The sequence below is a fragment of the Acinonyx jubatus genome, chromosome D4 (genome assembly GCF_027475565.1).
Source record: "Acinonyx jubatus isolate Ajub_Pintada_27869175 chromosome D4, VMU_Ajub_asm_v1.0, whole genome shotgun sequence".
Classification (NCBI taxonomy): Eukaryota; Metazoa; Chordata; class Mammalia; order Carnivora; family Felidae; genus Acinonyx; species Acinonyx jubatus.
Genome location: NC_069391.1, coordinates 33,273,278 through 33,295,650, shown reverse-complemented (window position 1 = coordinate 33,295,650; position 22,373 = coordinate 33,273,278). Strand labels below are relative to the sequence as shown.

Genomic DNA, 22,373 nt, shown 5'->3' with positions numbered 1-22,373 from the left:
AAGTCGGACGCTTAACCGACTGCGCCACCCAGGCGCCCCTAGGAAGTGCATTCTTTAAGTGGGGAGGCAGGTGATGAGGATGGAAGGAGAATGGGTTCCAAAGCACAGGCTGTCAGGCCTGGAGGGCAGTTATGGCTAGGGCAGCAGCAAGGCTTCTAGGTTACATAGGAACTTTTTGGTTGCAACAGATGGGAACAGAACTTGAACTAACTTCGGCAAAAGGGTGTTTTGTTTGGAGAACTGAGAATCCTTCCTAGCGTGCTGCCGGCTTTCGGGAACAGCGGACCAGCTACTCAGACGCCATCGAGACCCATCTCTTGATCCTGTTTCTTTCCATGCTGGCTTCGTGTTTCTCTTTCATGGCTAAATCTCTCTACATGGAGATATCCTGGGGACTGGGCATACTGGCCCCGCTCAGGTCAGGTTCCCACCCTCGGATCCAGCAGCTGGGGGCACACGGTGGCAGGGCTGTTCCATTACTCTCTGCAGAAGGTGGCTGAGGAGGCAACCTGAACTGTCCCTTTGAGTTTGCCAGCAGAGGAATATGACCAGATCTGACCCCCATTTGGGGATGAGTAGACATTAAAGAGGACAGTGGGTTTTTTTTCCCTTTTATTCATAAAAACAAATTTGCAACAATTTATTAAAAATTGATACCATGCAATAGGGGTACGAGAAATTCCTCATTTACATTTGATTCTGGCAGTTCCAGTCTAATTTAAAGCGTTTGTGCACTAACGTCATTGGAAAATGCCTTCAGGCTGAAGCCTCTTCAGAAATGTACGGTGTATTTGCTGCATATAAAAGAACAGAACCGTTAAATAGCTAGGGTCACTTCTGTGGGTCTTGTTATTTGCAGGGAAATTTAAAAAAATGGGTGAACCTACAGTATCATTAAGACAGAAAATGTACTTTGTGGGTTAACCTAGAAGACTGTGCACGTTCAGGGGTCACAACGGGTTACGGACGCACACACTCACCTCCGACTGTCCAATACTTTTGTTTCTTTTTTTTCCTGCTATGCTGGAATAATATTTCTACAGGTATATTTGTGTGTGTGTGTGTGTGTGTGTGTGTGTGTGTGTGTGTGTATACATTATGTACAATGAATTGTCTCCTTCCCTTTGAAAAATTAATGTGGTCCTTTAAATTAAATCTGGTTTTGGTGAAATCAAGAAAGCAAGTAAATACTGGTAATACACAGTGAGTGACAACACCGATTTTTAGTGCCTAAACAGACAATGACTTCAAATTGACCTGTGATGTGTTGACATTTTTTTTTTTTCCCTAAAAGCTACAGTACCTCCATAACCTCTCTCTGGGGAAGGGGAGGGGAAAGCTATTATGCTACGTGAAAGAGGGTGTTTTGAAATGTTGGCGATGGTAGGATTCCTGTGGGCCCTTTTGTCAAAGTCTGGTGGTGACAGCAGTATATTCCTGACTTCAGTGGTCTGGGAAGAGATTATTGCCTGCCTGTTGAAGCTGCCATTAGGTTTCTTTAGGGAGTGAGCGACCGCTCAGTTGTGCAGATATCCTGGACGCTGTCATTCGGGTCTTTCTTTAGCAAAGAATGAACCTGTCTAGGAATGTCACAAAAGTCGTCGGGAGCCTCTCTCCACCAGGTTATCCTGGTAGAGGGGCTATGCTGGGAGCTCCTCTGGGCCAAACCCCTGGTGGTCGTGAGGGCCAAAGGTCGTGGTCATCCTGATACCTCATGGGTCAGGGCTGCTTCACCATTTGGTACGAAGCTTTCCTGGAGGAGATCAAGTTTTGATCCTCAGAGTGACCCTGTGAGGTAGGCAGGATGGGTGTTGTTATTTCAACCCCAATTTGTTGGGGAGGGGAAACTGAGGCTCAGAGAGACACTAGTGACTTTCCCAAGGTCATGGAGGGAGTCAGCCATGGAGTGAGGACTTGAGCCCAGGTCTGTCTGACTCCCAGGCCAGTGCCCTCTGGGGTTCGATTGAAAGGGAAGAATGATCTTATGAAGAGGACTAGTGTGCTGACAGGTCACCCCCAGGACTCCCGAGGGCGGAGCTCCTGGCCTGTCCAAATGCAAGGCCACCTTCGGGAAGCCAAGGGGAGCCCTCAGCTAGCAACTCTCTCCCTACGACTACAGGGATGTCTTCTAGCAGAATGCCCAATTCACTTTGGTCAGAAACAAAGTCAGTGGAAAAAAACCAACCCCAGGCAGCCCTTGGGCCCTGATGAGAGGTTAAAGTGCACAGTCTTTCTTTAGCGTGTTTGCTGGGAACAGACATTCCATGATTAGCTCGGGTAGTCCCCCTGATTACTGGAACACCTGATACAAACACAAGGACATGGCCAACGTGGTGGGTGCATGACCGACTGTCGCTGAATGGTGCAGAGCAGGTCTGCAGTGACGTGCCCTAAATCCCCACGGTCCCGGAACGGGTGTTATTGTGTTAATGTGTGGCATTTACCAGAGAGTAAGGTCCCACCGGGAGGCATACGGGTCAGCCTGCTCCCGTACCCCAGCCTTAGGGCCACCTGCGGACTCCCTGTTCCAGAAAGGCTGGGATTGGCTGGACTGGCAGCTGGGGACCCGGCTGCCCTGCCCACCTCCTTCCCCAGAGGGGAGAAGGGCTGGCCTGGGGTGCCACAGCCAGGGATGTGTGTGCAGAGGCAGAGACGGTTTCTCTGGAAGCCCCTCCTCGCCTCTTCTCAAGGCTGCTCAGGGACACTCGGTGACTTCTAGCTGGAGTTCAAGTGATTCTCTCCTTGTCTAGGATTTTTTTTTTTTTTTGCAAAGTTTCAAATATCCCAGCTCCTCCTTCTTTGCAGACATCAAGGAAGAAGTCATTTCCATTCCTCTTCTTTGTGAAAGAATAAAAACTTCACAAATAAGGCGCGAGGTCAGGTGCCAAGTGCCCCCATCCCGTCCACCTGAGTGCCATCGAGCAGTCCCACAAGGCCAGCCATGGCGCCCAGCTTCTCTGCAGCCAGAGCTGACAGTGTTCCTGTAGCCTCTGCTCTGTGTGGTTCTGTCATGGGGGAGGCCCCGGCCCCAGGCCTCCCACCCTTACAGGCCTGAGACCATAACTCGGAAGGAGGGTGGCACATGTCTGTGGCGGGGGCTGGCGGTGGGGCTGACGCAGGGGCTGACGCAGCTGGCGTCCACGCCTCCAATGGACGGGAGGTAGGCGTGGTGGAGGATGGGGAGCTGGAGGGACAGCCGGCGCTGGATGCTGTGGCAGGGAGAGGGAGGGAGGGAGAGAGAGAGAGAGAGAGAGAGAGAGAGGAGAAAGGAGAGAGAGAGAAGAAGGGAGAGAGGAGTTTCAGTAAAGGCTATCTGGCTGCTCACCAGAATGTTCCGTGGACTCACTTTGGGTAAGAAGCTGATGGTAGGAGAACAGTTCTCATGAATCCAAGATCTGCCTGTCCCATCAGCTAACCATTCACCCATCTAGCAGGTATGTGGTGCAGGCCTACACCTGCCAACGACTGCCCTGGGAAGAACCGGGGAGATAGTGAGCAAAGGGAGATGCAGCCTTCCTGAGTGTGCGGTGATTCCTAAGAACAAGGTTCGCTCATCTCACGGGCTTTGCTGCTGACACAGACAGTTCTCACTCTCGCAAGCCTCCAAATGGACTGAAAGGCTTCTCGCTGCTCTGTCCTTCCTCATTGGCTCCTCTGCCCCTGCCTGGTTCAGGACAGCAGCCCTTCTTGCTGGGCTGATTCCGATAGGTTCCTTCCTGCTCTTTCAGCTTCTTTGGCGACTAGTGTCATCCTTCCAACCGGGGGGAGGACATTCAGGGCTGCCTAAGATCTGTCTCTTGCCTAATTCTCCAGGTGAAACTTCTACCCTCTCTCCACCCAAACCCAACCCTCTGGCGTCTACTTTCCCCTAAAACACTGCTTATGGCCACCCTTCCTTGCCTCTGCACATGCTCTTTCCCCAGCCTGGAATACTTTCTCCACCTCCTGCTGTGATGAACTGTTTACTGTTTTCCCTTCAATATCCAGTTTAAAGTCTTCTGAGCAAGCTCCTTCTTCCCCTGAGCTCCCAGAATTCTGGGTAAATTTCCAGAAGCACAGCCAGAAGACCCCTGGGAGCCAGGGGTGGTGTGTGACTGCTGGCAGCAGGGGAAAGGCGACAGCCTTCTGACTCCCTTCTCACTGCCACTCTCTCCTGGCCCGCTTCTCATCAGAGTCTACCCCGGGCAGTAAGTCACCTTAACCGTGTCTTGTGCGGTTCCCCCTGGTACCTGGGAAGCTGAATTCTTGGCATCCTTAGGCCTCCTTGTGTCCTCAGTGCCTGACTGCTCAGGGTGAGAGCCCCCCATCCCCCAGATCTTCACAGAAACCCAGTAGGTAGAAGTATTGCTATTCCCATTATAACGACGAGGGAAGTGGACAGGGTTTCTGTAACTTGCTCGTGGAAACAAAGCCAGAACTGGGGAAGATGGGTCTCCTGCTTCTGGGAAACCACAGTGCTTTGTGAGGGAGGCAAATCAACTCATGTGGGGCCACCTCATCCCAACAGGCGTGCCCCTAGTGTGCATGTGTGGCACCGATGGGCTCCTGAGACGGATGGGGACAGAGGCAGTGCTGTCCCCACACTCCCAAAGGACTTGTTCATTGGAGAGCTCTACCAAGGACCCTTCACAGGTGCTCATGAGGCCAGTGTGTTGGAGATTTCCTTTTGAAATTCAAGTTGAACCTCTGTAACCTGAGCTACGATCTATTCCTTAAGGCAAGAGGGTGCTGACAAAGAGACCAGGAAAAGGGGAGCTGAGGAATCAACTGTGACGTGGGAAAATGGTGTCCTCCCCGGGCACCTGGGAAGGGCTGCATCTGTCTGGCTGGGCAAGGTGGGCATCTGTCTGTGCCTCTCAGAGCCATGGCATTTTGCTATCTGGTGGGATCCTGTTTACACTGGCATTCACTCAACAGACACGTGCTGAAAACCTACTCAGTGCCAGAACCTGCATTCAGTCCAAGGGACACGGGAGGGACTCATACCTTATCCCCAAGGTGCTTACACTCCAGTGGAGGGAACTAACAAGTAAACCACTGATGACTGCCATATAATCATCAGGAATTATTCTGGAGTGTTAGCCAGTCAGGCCTTGGAGCTAACTGGGTTGAGAGGCTATTGTCTCTAGAACGAAACGTCCTTGAGTTACACTACACTTGGTGATTTGGCTGTCTTTGCTGGTTGTCACTTCCCAGGGACCACATTTCAGTGCTGACATTTCTAATCTCTGCTTCCAAGCTGCTGTAAGCAAGGAAGAACTAACAACGGCCAGTGGGAACAAAACTGATGGAAATGTCCAGGTAGGTCTTTGCTTACATGTCAGCTCACTGAATCTTCCCTGATGGCTCTCTGTAAGATTATGACCCCCAACCTCTTTCCCTACTTTATTTTCCTCCAAAGCACCTATGACTTTGCTTTTTAAATGAAGTTATTTTGTCACCAGATAGAACATAAATTCCACAAAGGAAGGGATTTTTGTCCGTTTTCTTCATTTCTATGTCTGACACACAGTAGATCTCGGTAAACACTTGTGGAGTCAGTGCATTTAGCAAGGTTAAGTTTTATACATAACAAAGGCAGTGTGCTACAGCAGGTTTGATGGTGGACAGACCCGGGTTCAAATCCTATCTCCTGCACTTAGAAACTGGGTGAGCTTTCACAAGTCACCTTCCCTTTCTGAATATGTTTTCTCATCTGTAAAATGAGCATTGTAATTTGACCTGCATCATGGGATTGCTGTGGAGTTCAAATAAAATGATGCATGAGAAAATGTGGTGCAGATTGAGATTGCTGTGCAGGAGTAATGTACTCTTCCACAATAGTTCTCAGGGAGAAAGTACTTACTGTTCTGGGGAGTTTATATCTTCTATAGGATCTTTGCATGTTCGCGAGGGCTCTGTTGTGTTCCACTGTAGCTGGGGATTTTGATCGAGGTGATTTTTTAAAATGGCCTTTCCCCCATCTGAATGTAAAACAACAATATCACAACACATTCTGTTAACTTCATTTTTTAAGAAATGCGATCTTTCGGGCGCCTGGGTGGCTCAGTCAATTAAGCTTTTGACTTCGGCTCAAGTCATGATCTCACAGTTTGTATGTTTGAGCCCCGTGTTGGGCTCTGTGCCTGGAGCCTGCTTCAGATTCTGTGTCTCCCCCTCTTTCTGCCTCTTCCCTGCTCATGCACGCTCTCTCTCTCTCTCTCTCAAAAATAAATAAATGTTAAACAAATTTTTAAAAAATGCAAGCTTTTTAGGATGGTGCCCAAGGAGAGAGAATAGCAAAGAGCCCATTATCCTTCCAGAGCTATGGTTTCTGCAGTGGCTCTTCCAGGACCAGGGCAGTGAGCCTAGAAGCTTCCATCCAGGGATAGAAATGGTGTCTTGGGGGATTTCTTTTCTCCAAGAAAAAAGGGGGGAAATCAAGTCAACCAATGTAGGCAACCTAACTTGGAAATGAGAGTTTTTAATGTAAAGTCCTTTTTCACTGGTGCCTAGGGATATAATAACAAAGGAAAAAACCCTCCAAGGGAAAATATATATCCATAAGATTGCCAAAGATTGGGAAGAGTAAACTGCTGGTGGGAGTGTAAATTGGCATAATCTTTCTGGGGGGCACTAAGCATCGAACACTAAAAATCGTGCATATCTTTTACTCAGAATTTTTACTTCTGGGAGTTATCCGAAGGAAATGATGAAGGTTATGTGTGCAGTTATACACAGGATGTTCAAGTCAGCATTGTTTATAATATAAAAAAGTTGGAACTAATCTGAATTTTTCCAGTTATAATGGATTAGTTATATACTCATGTATGTATGGGGTCTCCATTCAAAGAAATACTGTGAAGCCACAAAATGTGATGATATGGATGCTTTCAGCCCTCTGCTTCAGAACGACCCAGGGAGATTTAAAGAAATACAAAACATAAAAACCTGGGTCCCCAACTTGAGGGATCTGGAGGAGCACTGGTTTTTATTTTGTCTACAGTGAGCAAACTTAGTGAATGTCATTGTGCCCCACGTGAGTGCAGTGGATCCTCCTTATTCATGGATTCTGTATTTGCGAACTCGCCTACTCACTAAAAGTAATTTGTAACCCCAAACCAATACCTGTAATGCTTTCGCAGTCATTTGCTGACACACACTGTGTTGGAACATGAACCCCAACCTTATGGTCGACAGCACTAGAATGCATGCCTACGCACAAGAAGGCTGTGATGTGTCTGATGGAGAAAATCCGCGGGTTAGATGATCTTCATTCAGACATGCGTTCTAGTGCTGCTTACCAGGAGGTCAATGTTAATGAATCAACAATATATATTAAATAAGAGGTCTTCAAACAGAAACACATGTATAACAAAATTATGTACTGATTGGTTGGCCAAAATGCCAAACTGAGAGAGCCTTGCAGGAACCTAGCTAGCCCTGGGGACCTATTTCCCCGGGGAGCAGTGGTTCAGTGTTCACCAATTAATTCATGGTTCACAGCAGCTTTATCAAACATAATCCCCATGAATAATGACAGTTGACTGCACATTCTTAGGGTAAATTCCAAAAGTGGAACCACTGGATCAGATCAATTTCTATTTCGACCAGCCATGTTTGAGAATGCCCATTTCCTCGACTGTTTCCTCAGACTCTCTGCAACTTTTTAATCTCTTGTCTTTGCCAGTCTTACTGGTGAAAATGGTATCTCACTAAAGATGTTATTTGCATTCTTTTAATAAGGAGTGAGATTGAGAATCTTTTCATAAGCATATGAATCTCTTGCACTTCCTTCTGTGAGAACTGTCTTTGCCCATTTTGTTTTGTGTTGTTGGTCTTTTTCTTATTAATTTGCATATAATTATATATACTTTATATAAAGTATATAAAATTTCTCTTTATATATAAGACAATAAGCTCATTACTTGAGTTACAATATTTTTTGGCTTAGTTTGTTTGAATTTTTGGTTACTTATGCTTTTTGTGTTGTTAAAAAAATTTTTTTTGTAGTTAAATTTATCAACTTTTTCTTTTGTGGTTTCTGGGTTTTGCCTCAAACTGAGAAAGACCTTCCCCTATCTGAGATTATTAAAAAAAATTTCCTATGGTTTCTTTTAGTTCTTTCATGGTTTCACTTTTTACATTTAAATCTTTTATATGTAAGGTGTGAGGTAGAGATTTAACTTTACTCCTTTCCAGATGGCTATCCACTTGTCCCAATTAAATTTATTGAATAATTCCTTTCCTTTCATTAATTTAAAATGCCCACATTTCCAGATACAAAAATTACTATGAGTAATTTTTATTCTTTTAAAAAAACTTTTTTAAAATTTATTTATTTTTGAGAGACAGAGAGGGGCAGAGCATGAGCAGGAGAGGGGGAGAGAGAGAGAGAGAGAGAGAGAGAGAGATACAGAATCTGAAGCAGGCTCCAGGCTCTGAGCTGTTTGTTAGCACAGAGCCCAACGTGGGGCTCAAACTCATGAACTGTGAGACCATGACCTGAGCTGAAGTCAGATGTGCAACCAACTGAGCCACCCAGGTGCCCCAGTAAGTTTTATTCTTTCAATTTACCTGCTACTAATCTCAATTTAAACTTTTTTTGTAATCAACATCTTACATAGTAAAAATTTTATAATTTGATTTTATAATAAGAATGCTATTACTTATGTAATAATAAAGGAAACTATAACAAAAACAAAAAAGAAAGTAAAGATTTTTCATTGATTTAAAAAATAATTTTATAGCAAATTAGTGAATCAATGCTAATGACAAGATGCAAACAATAGAGAAGTATATTAAATGAAATGTAAGAAGAATCCTTTCTCACTATGCACATACTGTTCCCTTCACACAGGTGGAGACTGTTAATTCAGTGTTTGTTCTCCCAAACCTTTTTAAAAATGCACTTAACACACACGCGTACACACGTGCGTGTGTGTGTGCATTTATGTGTACCATAATGCTGGCCTTCATCTTGCTATTTTCACTTGGGGATCTCTCCATATTTGCACAAATAGATTCGCCCCACTTTCTAATAGTTGTATTATGTGCCTTGTTTAGTTGTATCATCACTAACGAAACCACCCTAAATGATAAACATTTAATTCCAGTGTTTCTCACCTACAAATAATGTTGGGATGAACATCATGTGTATACATCTTTGCCCACGTGGGAGTACTTCCCAGGGGCAAGATCTTGCTAGTGGTCTTGTTAATCAGGAGGTTTAGCATCTAACATTTGGATGTGCCAGACTGACTTCCAAAACATTGCAGGAGAATGCCTATTTCCACACACTCTTAACAGCACTGGTGATCTTTGGAAATGTTGCTGAAATGTAGGTAAAGACTGCATTGTGTTATTTTGGCTTGCATTTCCCAAGTGGTTGGGGAGATTGAATGTCAGGTCAGATCTTACTGACCATTCCTTTCCTATATATTGAGACAGCACATCCGAAACCGAAACGTTGCTGGGAGAAGTAAGGCAAACTATTCATTAGGAACAACGTGCCACCAGTCAGAACACTGTGAATGCTGGCCATGTCATGTACGTGTGCCACTGGAACCCAAGAGACTGAGAAACAGAAGCCCCCGCTCTAGGCTGGACACTGAGCTGTGGGTTCCAGATGCTGCCACTCTGCCCGTGTGGCTTCACATCAGCCTCACCCCTTCTCTGAGCCTCAGTTTCTTCATCTGTAAAGTGGAAGGTGGACAGCTGGTGTCTGATACCCAGATCCCCACATTCCAGGGGCCCCGTCTCCTCCTACCTGTGCTCTCAGTGAAGTTCCCAAGGTTGAGGATGTCGTTGAGTTCTTGGTAGTGGTTCTGTTTGATGTAGGTGGTCTTTTCTGGGGTGTCTTGCAGCTGCATCGTGACCTCTTCCAAGTCTTTATCCAGCTAGAAGACAAAGGTTCTAGCTGAGTCAGAGCCCCTGGCCCAGTCCCTTCCCCGGCTCACAGGGTCGTGGGACTGGGCCTCAGGCTGCCTTCAGGAGGGCACTGAGAGCCAGAGACGCGCCGCATGCTGGGGAAGAGATGCGGAGGGCCCCTGAGGGCTGTTGCTGCAGGTGAAACTGTGATGGGGAGGGAGGGGGAATGGGCTTTGCAACCACGTGTTCAGTGTAGGCTTGTGCCCATCATGATGGAGCAGCTGGGCAAGCCCAGGGACGCAGGGCAGGAGAGTGTCAGAGCACAGGCTCTGAAGGTGGACAGGCCTGGAGGCAAACTCAGAGCTGCCCTTTACTGCCTGTGTACTGGCTTGTGAGAACTGAGTCTCAACTCCTTCATCTGTAGAATGGGGTAATAACAGTAGCTACCTCTTGTGGTTATTGTGGAGATTAAATCAGATGATGCATTTAAAGTTTAGCCCAGTCCTTGACACATAATAAGGGTAGCGTGCTACTACAATGATATTACTATAATTATTGTTATTGGTACCTAGCAAGACCCCTGTAGGGGAGGGCAGATCTACGGTTGGTTAGCTGTGGGTCTCACACTGACACAGAAGGTCAGGCCAGTAGTGGTTCCTCCAGAGGATGGACTGCAGGGGCTTTCAGGTTATAGGAAAATCAGATGCAAGCCCTGGGGCAGTTCAGCCCTTGAGAAGCCTGGTGTGTGTGTGTGTGTGTGTGTGTGTGTGTGTGTTGTGGGGTGGTAGCTGGGGAAGGCAGCAGGCATCTTACTATAGTATAAGGAAGAGAAAGTTACAAACAGTAAAGTGTTGTCCTGATGTCAAGAGCACGGCCATTAATTTTTAAATACATTTTCCTGTGGAGAAGGAGAGAGATACCTTCTTCTGTGTGACTCAAACAGCAGGGCTAGGATCAAAGGAAGCCAGATTGTGATTCGATTTCAGGAAAAACAACCCAACATTTTAGGGCTTTTGACAGTGGCTTTGGTTTCACGTTTCCTGAAGTGGGTGAACTCTATTGCTGGAGTGTGCCAGTAAAAGTCAAATGTCAAGATATGGTAGTTCCAGGCACAGGGAGATCTGATAGTAACACAGAACCAGCAATGGGCTTTGAGGGGCAGAATCCTTTCCTACTTTGCTCTGGTGGCAAATGGGCTATCCCTTCTAAAGCAGTCACCTTTCGATGCACAGACAACTGTGTAATGGATCTTTGTGACAGACTAAGGTGAGCCCCCCAAAAGGCTACTAGATCTAGCAAAGGCAAATACAGAATGCCCAGTCACATTTGATTTCCAGGTAACAATGAATCATTTTTTTTACTGTAAGTATATCCCAACTATTGTATGGGCCATCCTTATACTAAAAATACCATTGGTTGTCTGAAATTCAAATTTAACTGGGCATCCCATATCTCATCGGACAACCCTATGTCTCCCTTCTTCCTCACGAATGTCCAGCTAGAGACTACATTTCCCAGCGTCCCCTGTGTCTAAGTGTGATCATGTAAGTTCTTGCCAAGGCAACTGGAGCAGAACCAACATTGTACAAATTTTTGTATCACTTGCTTATCCCTTGTGTGGACTTCCTCTTCCCTTCCTGCGACTGAGGACAGGACCTGCCTTCCACTCGGTTTTAACTGTACTGGTGAGGAATATGCCTTGGGGAATGGCGGACAGGAAGAGTGAACAAACCTCATCCAGCCAAGGCCATGGAGGCAGAGCTTCCTGCCAACCTGGGCCAATCTCCTCACGACCATTATGTGACAGAGAAATATTTTCTTTGGGTCGCTTCATTTTGGGGTCTCTGTTACAGCAACTTAGCAAGTATCCTGACCAACACACTTGCCCTTATTTCTTCCCTGTTCCACTCATTGAATGAGGAGTTCTCTATGAAACACACAGCCCGCAGACCATGGGCCAGTCATACACATGGACCCAAAGAGACGTGTGCAGAAGGGGAAGGTAATTTGGTCTCCCCTCCCAGGTATAGAAAATCCAGAATTTGAGGTCCGGCTTGGGCACAAAGGATTCTAGTTCTGGCCTCTCTGGAATACTGAAGGACCAGTTAAGGACCCTCAGGACAACAGTGAGATATGCTACAGCAAACTCTCCTGTCTGAAAAATTTCTCTTCACACCTTCCTGTCTCGCTGTACCTCATATAAATGAGGGTGGTTACTGGGTTTGGAGAGTGACAAATTAAGGGGGGTGGTCCCCACACACTTAGGAAGCTCCTATAATCTGGAGCTCACAAATCTCTAAGAACTCCTTTCTTTCTGAGGATGCCTTGAATCGGGGCACTGCTGGACTCCATGAGCCTGGGCCAGGGGATTCTGACAAACTGCCTATGTCTAGTTTATGTCCCCCCTGGTTCTGGTGGCCGTAACTCCAGCACCTGGGACTGCACAGCCTGATGCAAGGGGGTGTCCAGAGGGGGCGAGGTCAGGAGCGGCAGCCCTGAGAGGCCCTACTCTGGGGCAGAGGGACGAGACCGGGAGGCTGGGGCCCTGGCTGCCAGTGCTGAGGGAGGTACCTCTGTGATTTTCATTCGCAGGCGATGGTTTTCAGACTGCAGGCCCTCTAGGCGGGATGTGCTTGCTTGGTTCACGCTGGTGACTGAGGTGGACGTTTTTGAATCTTCCTTCTTCTGATTCTGAGTGAACTGGAATCGCCTGTTCTGGGTTGCTGCATCTGGGTTTGTTCTCAGAGTGATGAGCTGGAAGGACAAGGGATGACTGAAAGGAGAACCCCGGGGTCCTCCTCCCCGGTGTCCCATCCCCTCCGCCACAGCAGGTCCTGCATTGGAGGCAGCACAGACACAGGCTGGGAGCCCGGAGCCCTGGGTTCAGGCTCATCTCTGCCACTCGCTGGTGTGTGACCTTGGGCAGCCCCACCCCCCTCCCTCGTCGAGTCTGTTTCTTTCCTTGTCAGCAGAAGTCTGGTCTCCTGACCGAGGCCACCTGCATCCCGAACCCCCTGCAGAGCCCACCCCTAGGCCTGATTCCAGCTGAGCCGTACTCTGCCTTAGGCTTCGTTTCACATGGAAAATAACCCTGAGGATGACGTTGGAAGACAATGGATGGAGGCAAATGAAGCCTTCTGCTTTTTAGAACCATTGATGAGTGTTGAGGACAGACTGGTGACTAGTTCTGTCATGGACAAAAGTGTTGTTATATAAGAAAAAAGGCCGCTCTTGATCCCGGTCTTACTCATTTATTCAAGAAACATTTCTGGTTTGAGTCTGGCTCTGGGCCTGCACCAGACAGCCAGGACTGAGGGAGGTGTGGCCCCTGTCTGTCAGGACCCCATGGTCCAGAGGCCGGAAGTATCCAGGGCAGGCTGGGCTGTGAGTGCTGTGGGCCTGGGCTGGGCTGTGGAGAGCCTGAGGGACGGTGAGGAAAGGGAGTTCCAGGGGAAGAAGAGGCATATGCAAATGCAGGGGGGGCCTGGGACTCAGGGTGCTTATGGAGGACAGTTTGGATGGTGGACAGGGTTCTTAGGAGAAACTGGAGGAGACCCAAAGTTCCTGAAAGGCAGCCCATATTGGGGACTTGATTCTGGAGCCAGAGGGGCAATGAGGAGTTGTTGAGGGTAACAGAGGAGAGTGACATGGTCAGGGCTGGGCTTGGAGCCATCTGGCATCTTTGACTGGAAGGAGAGGATGTCAGAGTGTAGGCAGAGAGATCTTAGCATTGGGTTGGAGCCTTGACAACCAGAGAAAGAAGGCATATACGGCATCAGTGTTCCAGGGAAAACACTGCTCTGGGACTGACTGGATGGAGGTGCCATGGGCAGTCTGTCTGGGGGACAATGGACCCCGAGTGATCTCTTTTCACCCCATTCTCCCTCCCCTACTCAGGCCAATAATTCCTTCTACCCTCTCTATTTCCCCTTCTTTTCTGATGCTGAGACCAGCCAACTGCAGGGGCTCCCAAAACACCAAGGCCTCTGGTTCACCTGCCTGCTGATGGGAAGGATAAGGTTTGAGAAACATCTCTCAGGCTGGTCTTCAAGATCAGTGCTTCTGATGAATGGAAAATGTAAGTGGCTGTTCAAAGTGGTTATTCCTTTTTACCCACTAACGCTACTTCTGCGACTCTATCTGAAGGGAGTAGCCAGAAATGGGGATCGTGTGTTATGTAGAAAAAAGTTAATTTATAATATAAAAAAAATCTGGAAATGACTGTAATGCTCATCAATAAGGGAATCAAGCAGATAAGAAGACACGGGGTATCCCCCGTCAATGGTGGTTATGCTGTGAGAAAATGCACAGGAGACATTAACAGTGAAAAAGGCAAACTACAAAATGATATGTGAGCTATCATCGCAGCCCTAATGGGAAAAGCATCACTGCCTAACCATTTAAAAAAGACTGGAAGGGGGGCACCTGGGTGGCTCAGTTGGTTAAGTGTCCAACTTCAGCTCAGCTCACGATTTCGTGGTTCCTGAGTTAGAGCCCCACATCGGGCTCTGTGCTGACAGCTCAGAGCCTGGAGCCTGCTTCGGATTCTGTGTCTCCCTCTCTCTCTGCCCCTCCCCCCGTCTCAAAAATAAATGAAACATTAAAAAAAAAAAAAAAAAGAAACACTTATTAAAAAAATCCTGGGAGGAAACGCATAAAAATTATGTAGTTTTTAGTAAAAAGAAAAACTAAAACAAAACATTAAACAGTGATTATTCTTGGGTGATGCGACTCTGTGAGATTTCTGGAAAATCTGGTCTTTACTTGTTTGCATTTTCCAAACTTTCCATGATCATAACAAGTACAGAAAGCATAAAACTGCCAGAAGGCGGAGGAGGCCAGGTGTCCCCTCTGTGCAGGGTGCAGAGGGCGGGCCGTACCTTGGGCACAAACACCAGGCAGAGGGTGATGGTGCTGCAGAAGATGATGACCAAGGCGACGATGCAGAACTGCACGTTGGGCTGGTCTCGGGTCAGGAAGGAGACGGCGGCCCCGATGATACACATGATCCCCACGTTGTAGACACTCATCCCAATGTACTTGCTGTCGTTGAGGGCAGGGATGCTGACGTTACGCGTCTCCCAAGCCAGGAAGCAACCGAACAACTGAAATGGTGAGCAGAAAGGGGAAGTCATCATTATCACATGGTGGCACACACCTGCCACTCTGAGAAGGGGGGTCAGGGCCAGGCCTTCTGGATGTCACCCTCAGTCTCCACTGGTGGCCCCAGGTGGAGTCCTGCTGAGGAAATGCAGACTGGGGGTGTCAGAGCATCTGGTTCTCCTTCGCCCCACCACAGTTCACATACAGGAGGCGGTGGTGGGAAGGGTTTCCAATTGGGATCTCGACCGCCTCCCCTCACTCTAGAGCAAACACTGAGGCCCAGAGAGGAGGAAGAGGCTTGTCCAAGGCCACACAGTAAAACAGTGGCAAAAGTGGACTATGTTTCTAGAAGTTCAGTCCTGTCTTTTTTTACCGCTAAACAAGCCAGAGCACCTGTGTCTGGGACTTCTATTTACCTCCCGATGCACAAAGTCACTCAGAATGGAGATTACATTTCCTAACTGTCCTTGGAGCTAGGTGTGGTGTATGATAGGTTCAGGACAGCACCACGTAGGTGGATGTGGTGTGTACAAGTTCTGGGAAGTGTCTATTAAGGGAAACGGTGTTCCTTTTCCTCCTTCCTAGTAGGAGTGGAGTATGGTGGGTGGAGCCTGAGAAGCCATCTTAGACCACAACAGTCATCTTAGACCAAGACGTGGGAGTTGTATGATAAAGATGGGGGAGCCACAAGATCCAAGGAGCTGAGATTCTGGGAGCCCCCCACCAATCCTAGATTGCTTATCTGAAGAAGGACGTTAACCATCTCTTAAGAAACTATCTTTTCTGTCACTTGCAGCTCTACTCCTAACCAGTATATCTCCCAACAGAAATGGACAAGGTAGAGGTTCAGTGTGATCTAAGCCTTAGCCTTCCTGGGTGGTCTAAGGGGAGGGAAGGTTGTGGAGGAAGTGCAGCCGGAATGCCCAGCAGAATGGTGGTGTGGGCGGGGGGCTGGGTGGAGAGCTGACCAAGACTGCTGACTGTTCAGGGCCTTCAGCTGTAGTCCAGGCCCTTCCAAGAGGACTTTCCCCAAAGGCCCCTCTTTCCTCTGACCTCATCATCGCAGCTCAGGGCATCCAAAACTGCACGGCCACTTAATACCACCCTGAGGGCTTCTGTTTTCAGGTTTGACTTAATACGGCAGCAGCAAAATGCCATGTAGTGGAGGGCAGCTGGGCACAAGGCCGGAGGATCTGGAATCTGCTACTCTCCATTGGCTCTGTGATTTGGGGCAAGTCACTTCATCTCTCAGGGCCTCAGTTTCACTATCGTGAAATGGGAATAATAATAATACCACCTCACAGGGTTTGTATCCAGATGAAATGAGAAGATGACTGTAGTGCTGCACAAAGCATTTTGCAAACCAAAGTGTCCTGTACAAGGGTAAGTTAAAAGTCATTTTGTAATTGGTATTATTTATACAACCATGGCTGCTTTCCTCTCCTTTTCTCTAAATGTGTTATCTCACAGACCAATTTATTTATTTACTTATCTATCTATCTACCTATAATTTTATTTATTTATTTATTTATTTATTTATTTATTTATTTATTTATTCATTTATTCATTTATTTTTCAGTGATCTCTACACACACACTTGGGGCCCAAACCTATAAGAGTTGCATGTTCCATCAGGTGAGCCATCCAGGCACCCCCAGACCTATTTGTTTTTTAAAGATTCCTTTTAAAATGGGGGAGCGAGAAGCCCAGGAAGCAGATGCTGAGTGAGGGAAAGAATCCAACGCTGTTGAAAGTCTGCTTTGTGCTAGTTCCTTCGTGTGTGGGCCCTTCAGTCCCACAGTGCCTATGCTGGCTGGGCTCTGCGGTCCACTTCTTCCAGGGAAGAATCACAGGCCGGACGAGCCTCACTGACCTGTCTGGGGGCCCACTGCACCATCACAAGAGTCTCTACCAGTCGTAAAATGTGGGCGAGTCTGGGGACCTGGTGGTTGGCTGCAAATCTCTGAAGACTGTTGGGAGGAAACAGTAACTTGTTCTTAGGCCTTTAAGGAGTAGAATGAGGGTTCATGGGCACAAGTTACATCAAGGCAGATTTTAGCTGAAGATAGAGAAGAACCTTCTAGAAAAATAACCCATTTATAGTGGGTTGAACAGTGGCCCTAAAAGACATGTCTATATCCTAATTCACGGAGACTGAATATTTGGAGAAGGGGTCCTTGCAAATATAATTAAGGGTCCTGAGATGAGATCATCCTGGATTATCTAGGTAGGCCATAAATCAAATGATAAGTGTCATTGTAAGAGACACACAGAGGAAAGACCTGGAAAAGAGAGAGGGCCATGTGAAGATGGAGGTGGAGACAGAGTGATGGAGCCCCAAGCCAAGGAATGCCTGGAGCCATCAGCTGCTGGGAAGAGGCAAGGAAGCATTTTCCCTGGAGCCTCTGGAGGGGGCACAACTCAACCTTGGTTTTAGACTCCTGGCTTCCAGAACTGTGAGAGAATAATGTGTGTTGTTTTAAGCCACTCTGTGTTTACCCATTTGTGGTAATTTGTTACTGCAGCCACAGGGCACTAATACATCATCCCTGGGTGGCACAGGCCACTTTGAGTGGGTGAGGTCCCCATCACTAGAGGTGTGGAAGCAGTGAGTGAACAAAACTTGTTGGGGATGCGCACTAGGGGCCAGGAGTCCTGAAACATCTGACAGGAGAGTGGGCCTGCAGGGCTGGGAACACTCTTTCCAGCCTTGAAATGCTGTGGTTTCAGAGCAGGAGGACCTGGGGGGTGGGTAGAATTTTAGTCACAGACCCTAAGGGCCAGGAGGGCTGTGGGTTATTCTGTGCATACACTGGAAACAGTAAAGCACTTGTGCTGCCAAATACAGCTTTTATTGACACGATCTGACTGAAGCTAATAGCTTCACTGGAAGAGATATAGTCATCTCCAGCCACTTTTGCAAGTAGGTGGAGAAGATAATGGATGGTCAAAACGTTACAGATAAATCCAGTTTAAAGAGTCAATCGGATTCAGCATAATCTAATTTCACAGTGTCTCAGGATCAGGGAACATGGAGCCGGAGGCATCCTGGAGAGTCTGGTTTCACTCTCTTTATTCAGCAAGTGCTAGGGGTCTCAAGTCATAGGTACCACCATGCTTCCTGTGACAGGGAGCACTTCCTTCCTAGGGGGCGCCACCACATCTGCAGACACTGCTCTGTTGGACAAAATCCTTCTTTAATGTGGACTCGAAAGCTGCCTTCTGGCAACTTTGCCCACTAATGATGGATCTGCCTTCCGGTCCATGCCACTGTCTCTGACAGCTCTAGTGACCATGTCTCCTGAGTGTCCTTCTCCAAGCGCAGGGCTGTTGGCCAGCCTCCAAGTCCCAGTTCCACTCCGGGCACCTCCTGGGGACACCTTCAGGGTCATTACCTTGTGGGGCCCAGATTGCAGCCCAGTGATCTTCAAAGAATCCCTATGGAAACTGGTCTCAACTAGTATGAAGTTGGGGACAATCTTTGCCTAGGGTTGCCTAGTATATGCTTCTCTGGTGTGGCCCCTCAGTAACAGTTCTCTGGAGCAGCAGGATACGTTTGAGCAATACAAGAAAACCTGGTTTACCTGACCTTTGGAGAGGGCTTCATTCTTGGTCTCTAAGTGGAAGCTATACAGAGGCGACTTATATACAGATGGTGACTATACGGATGGTGACTTAACTTTCCTGTACAAAGACCTAAGGAGGGTATGGTACCTGGTTTCCTGTCACTGGAGGGATTTCAGTGGAGGCATGGTTTGCACAGGATGTGGAGAGAAGATTCAGGGGTCAAGCTGGGATAAGGTGGGGGTGCGGCTGTCCTTTTCAAATCGTTCCAGATGTGTCTGGTGGGCTTGGTATGTGACCTTTGACGCCAACAGTTGGGTGGAGTGGAAGGAGTACTGGGTTCAGAGGTTGGAGGTTACCAGGCGCCCTTTAACCTCTGTGAGCCTGACTTTCCTCATCTACATAAGATGAGGATGACTCCACTCACCTCCCACAGACTTTGAGAGAATCCAGTAAAATGTGGGATGTGAATGCGTGGTAGATGTTGACCGACCGTTGTTCCGGGAGTGGTATGGTGGCCGCCGTGAGGCACACTCACAAGTTTTGGGGTTACTCTGTGGTTAAGCTCTTGAATCTGCTACTTACTAGCTGAGCGACCTCGGGCAAACCAAGCTTCAGCCTTCTCGGCACTGTCTGCACCTATCTCAGAGGGCTGTTGTGGGAACTGAGGTAACACGTGGCAGACGCCGGGCCTGGCAGACAGTTAAGTGCTTAGTCCTGGGGGCTCTGTTTATTTTTATGTTCACAGAGGCACCTGGGAGAGAGAGCTCTGACAGAGAAGCATCCCCCAACCTCTGCCTTCTGCTCCGCACCTACCATGAGAAGCCCCTTGTAGGCATAGACGATGCCAAGCCAGATGGTCATATGGGTGTTCTCACAGTGCTCCAGGAGAGGGCGGATGGAGATGTCCCGTCCTGCTGGGTCCGGCTGTGCAAAGAGAAAACAGAAACCCAGGGATGGCACTGGGCACCCTTCCAGCAGCCAGGGCCCCATCTGATGGCCATTTTCCCTCCCGTGAGCCATAGCCAATCCCTTGCCCAGGAGGCCTTTTGGGCCCCTCTTCTGTGTTCCCATGAGGCTGCCTTCTGTTTGTTGGTCATGATTCAGCCCTGCACTCTAGTCATCTGTTCTTCATGCCTTTCAAACTTGACTCAGATGTCCTGAAGGTAGGGAGTGGGTCACTTCCTGTGCCTCTAGTACTTAGCATAGGACCAGGCCCAGAGCATACATCTGTAATGTTTGTTGAAAGAGTGAAGGTGAGAATGAGGCACACAGTTATGTGAAGAGGCCTTCAGGTGTCTTTGGGATTAACCCCCGTAACTACTGGCTAGGCCAGAAGAAGGAGACCTTTTTGCCCATCACCCTGAGTGAGGGAGCAGTGGTAGCAGCCATGTTATATACCACATGACCTATCCTGGGCCAAAGCTGATAGGTCAAAGTGTGGGTACCTGACTTACAGCTGCCAATCCAGAGTCTGGTCAAAGACTTACGAGGTTTCCTAGTACAAAGTGCTCTGCTTGAAAAGGGATGGTGGAGAGGATCTTACCCAAATGTGTTCTCTCTCTGAACAATTTTAGCTGGCAATCTCTGGGAAATAATCAGCCACATGGTGGAAAAAGGAGAAAAACACACCCAGAGAACGAAAAATATATATATATTCTACATATTTTTTTCTGAACCGTTCAAGAGTAAGTTACAGACATCCTGACCTAAATATACAGCAAGTATTTCCTAAGGATGAGGAGACTCTCTTACATAACCACATATACTTACCAAATTGAGGAAATTTAACACTGATACAGTATATTATCTAACATACTATCAGTTTTCAAATTTTGCCAATTGGCTCAATAATAATATCCTTTAAGACAATTGTGGCTTTTCCAAAGCAGGATCCAATCTGGGACTGGGTCCTGCATTTACTTGTCATGTCTTTAGTCTCCTTTAATCTTCAACAATTTCTCATCCTACTTTGGTCTTTTATGTCATTGGTATTTCTGAAGAATCCAGTTTAGCTATTTTGTAGAATGTCCTTCAATTTGGGTTTGTCCGAATGTGTTTTCATAATCGGATTCGGGTTATGCATTCATGGCAGGAATCCTATGTAAAGTGATGTTTTTCCCTCTTTGGAGATTCACATCAGAGGCACTTGATGGCACTTAGTCCCGTTATTGGTGATGTTACTGTGATCATTTGATTCAGGTGATGTCTGCCAGATCTCTCCACTTCAAAGGTACCATTTCCCTCTTGTAATTAATAAATAATCTGTGGGAGATACTTTGAGACTGTGTGAGTATCCCGGTTCCCCATCATCAACCCAGTGGTTTCAGCATCCAGTGATGGTTTCTACCTGAGTCATGTTCCTCTGGTGGCTGCAAAATGGTGACTTTCTAACTCATCGTTTTATTTAAATACTTGGCATGCCACTGTAAACAAGATCTTACTTTTCCTTCCATTTATTTATGTAGGTCAGTATGCATTTAAGGGTTAATTTTTCATTCAGTGCTTTATGATCCTTACTATCATTCATTTTGATTGCTCAAATTTTCCGAGATCTGGCCAGTGGGAAACTGGCTCCTTCATACAGCTTCATGTGTTTTTTCAATACATCCCCATAATTTTTTGGAGCACTTTACCACTTCTCAGAACACCAAGGACTTGCACTTTTTTGTGCTTTCCTTTCCCCAGCCTAGGATCAGTCATTTCTCTGAGGAGTCTTGGTTCTTTTTAGTGGAGAATGATATTTAGAAACCAAGATCTGGGCACCAGATGTGCTCACTGTTCCTAGGGTATCATTACTTCCTTCCTTCCTCTATCTATCTATCTATCTATCTATCTATCTATCTATCTATCCATCCTACTTATCCATCCATCTATCCACCCATCCATCCATCCATCCATCCATCCATCCATCCGTCATCATTCTATGTAGCTATCCCTATATCTCTACCATCTGTTTATAGATAGATAGAGATAAAATCCTACACCACGGGACTCTTCTTCCCATTCCGTATTTGCGTCCTTCTCTTCTTGCAGTGAGATCTCTGGTTTTCCACAATATCACAATAGTCACTCATTTGCTCAATGCTAAATAGATACAAAATAGTTTTAGGATCTCTACATCCAAACAACAAATTTACTAAGTAAAGTTGAAGATGTATTTGTGAATCTATTTGCCTTTGGAACAGATATACACTGAGGGTATCTCATCAAAGAACTGTGTCCAGGATGAAGTTGTCCTGTTGAGGCCCGGAGTAAAGCCACATGCCTGAGAAGAAGAGGTAGGCATCCCCAGGGTCACTCACCAGGAAGAAGGAGCACTTTGGTGGGATCCAGGGATGTGGAAAGCAGGCCTTAGGTAACCAGGAATGGGAAACTTATTTCTCTTGGCCCTGCTCTCTAGGCCTGGCCTTTGAGGCAGGCAATGGCCTGGACTCCTGTGATTTGGGAAATGATGGCGCACTAAGGCCATTTTGTAACCAGATCATCCAGCCGCATCCTCTCTTAAGCTTGATTTTCCTTTTGTTTTCTCAAGCCACAGAAAGCCTTAGCTCAGACTCTGGTTCCATGGTCATTGAGTCCACACATAGGCTGGAATGGATCCCTGAGGCCTCTGCAGTGGCAGCCGTGGGCACTAGTGAGAGCCAACCCAGGAGGTGATCTCCAGGAACCACAGTCAGAGTTGCCAGGCTAGAAATTTCCCCTCTACTGCTACCTGCCCAGGAGCTGGGCTGGATTCTAGTAAGGGTAATGGGGGTTTCCTAATTTACTTTCACTGTTTAATTGAGGAGACTGAGAAAGGAGCTGGTCCCAAGGTCACCAGTGACTTATAACAGTGAAACTTGGGTTTCTCTAAT

The 22,373-nt window shown here is 47.2% G+C and overlaps 1 protein-coding gene across 1 annotated transcript in view; it reads right to left on the bottom strand.

Annotated features, from left to right (window-relative positions):
* Window positions 1–595: 595 nt before the first annotated feature.
* GABBR2 (gamma-aminobutyric acid type B receptor subunit 2) overlaps window positions 596–22,373 on the bottom strand; it is a 348,681-nt gene continuing 326,903 nt past the window's right edge. Inside the window, exons 14-19 of the mRNA XM_027039527.2 lie at window positions 19,333–19,443; window positions 14,730–14,954; window positions 12,421–12,603; window positions 9,749–9,878; window positions 5,846–5,963; window positions 596–3,209 (exon numbers count right to left, since the gene is read on the bottom strand). Of these exons, the coding sequence (XP_026895328.1) occupies window positions 3,044–3,209; window positions 5,846–5,963; window positions 9,749–9,878; window positions 12,421–12,603; window positions 14,730–14,954; window positions 19,333–19,443 (933 nt within the window). The 3' untranslated portion in view covers window positions 596–3,043. The remainder of the gene's footprint in view (window positions 3,210–5,845; window positions 5,964–9,748; window positions 9,879–12,420; window positions 12,604–14,729; window positions 14,955–19,332; window positions 19,444–22,373) is intronic.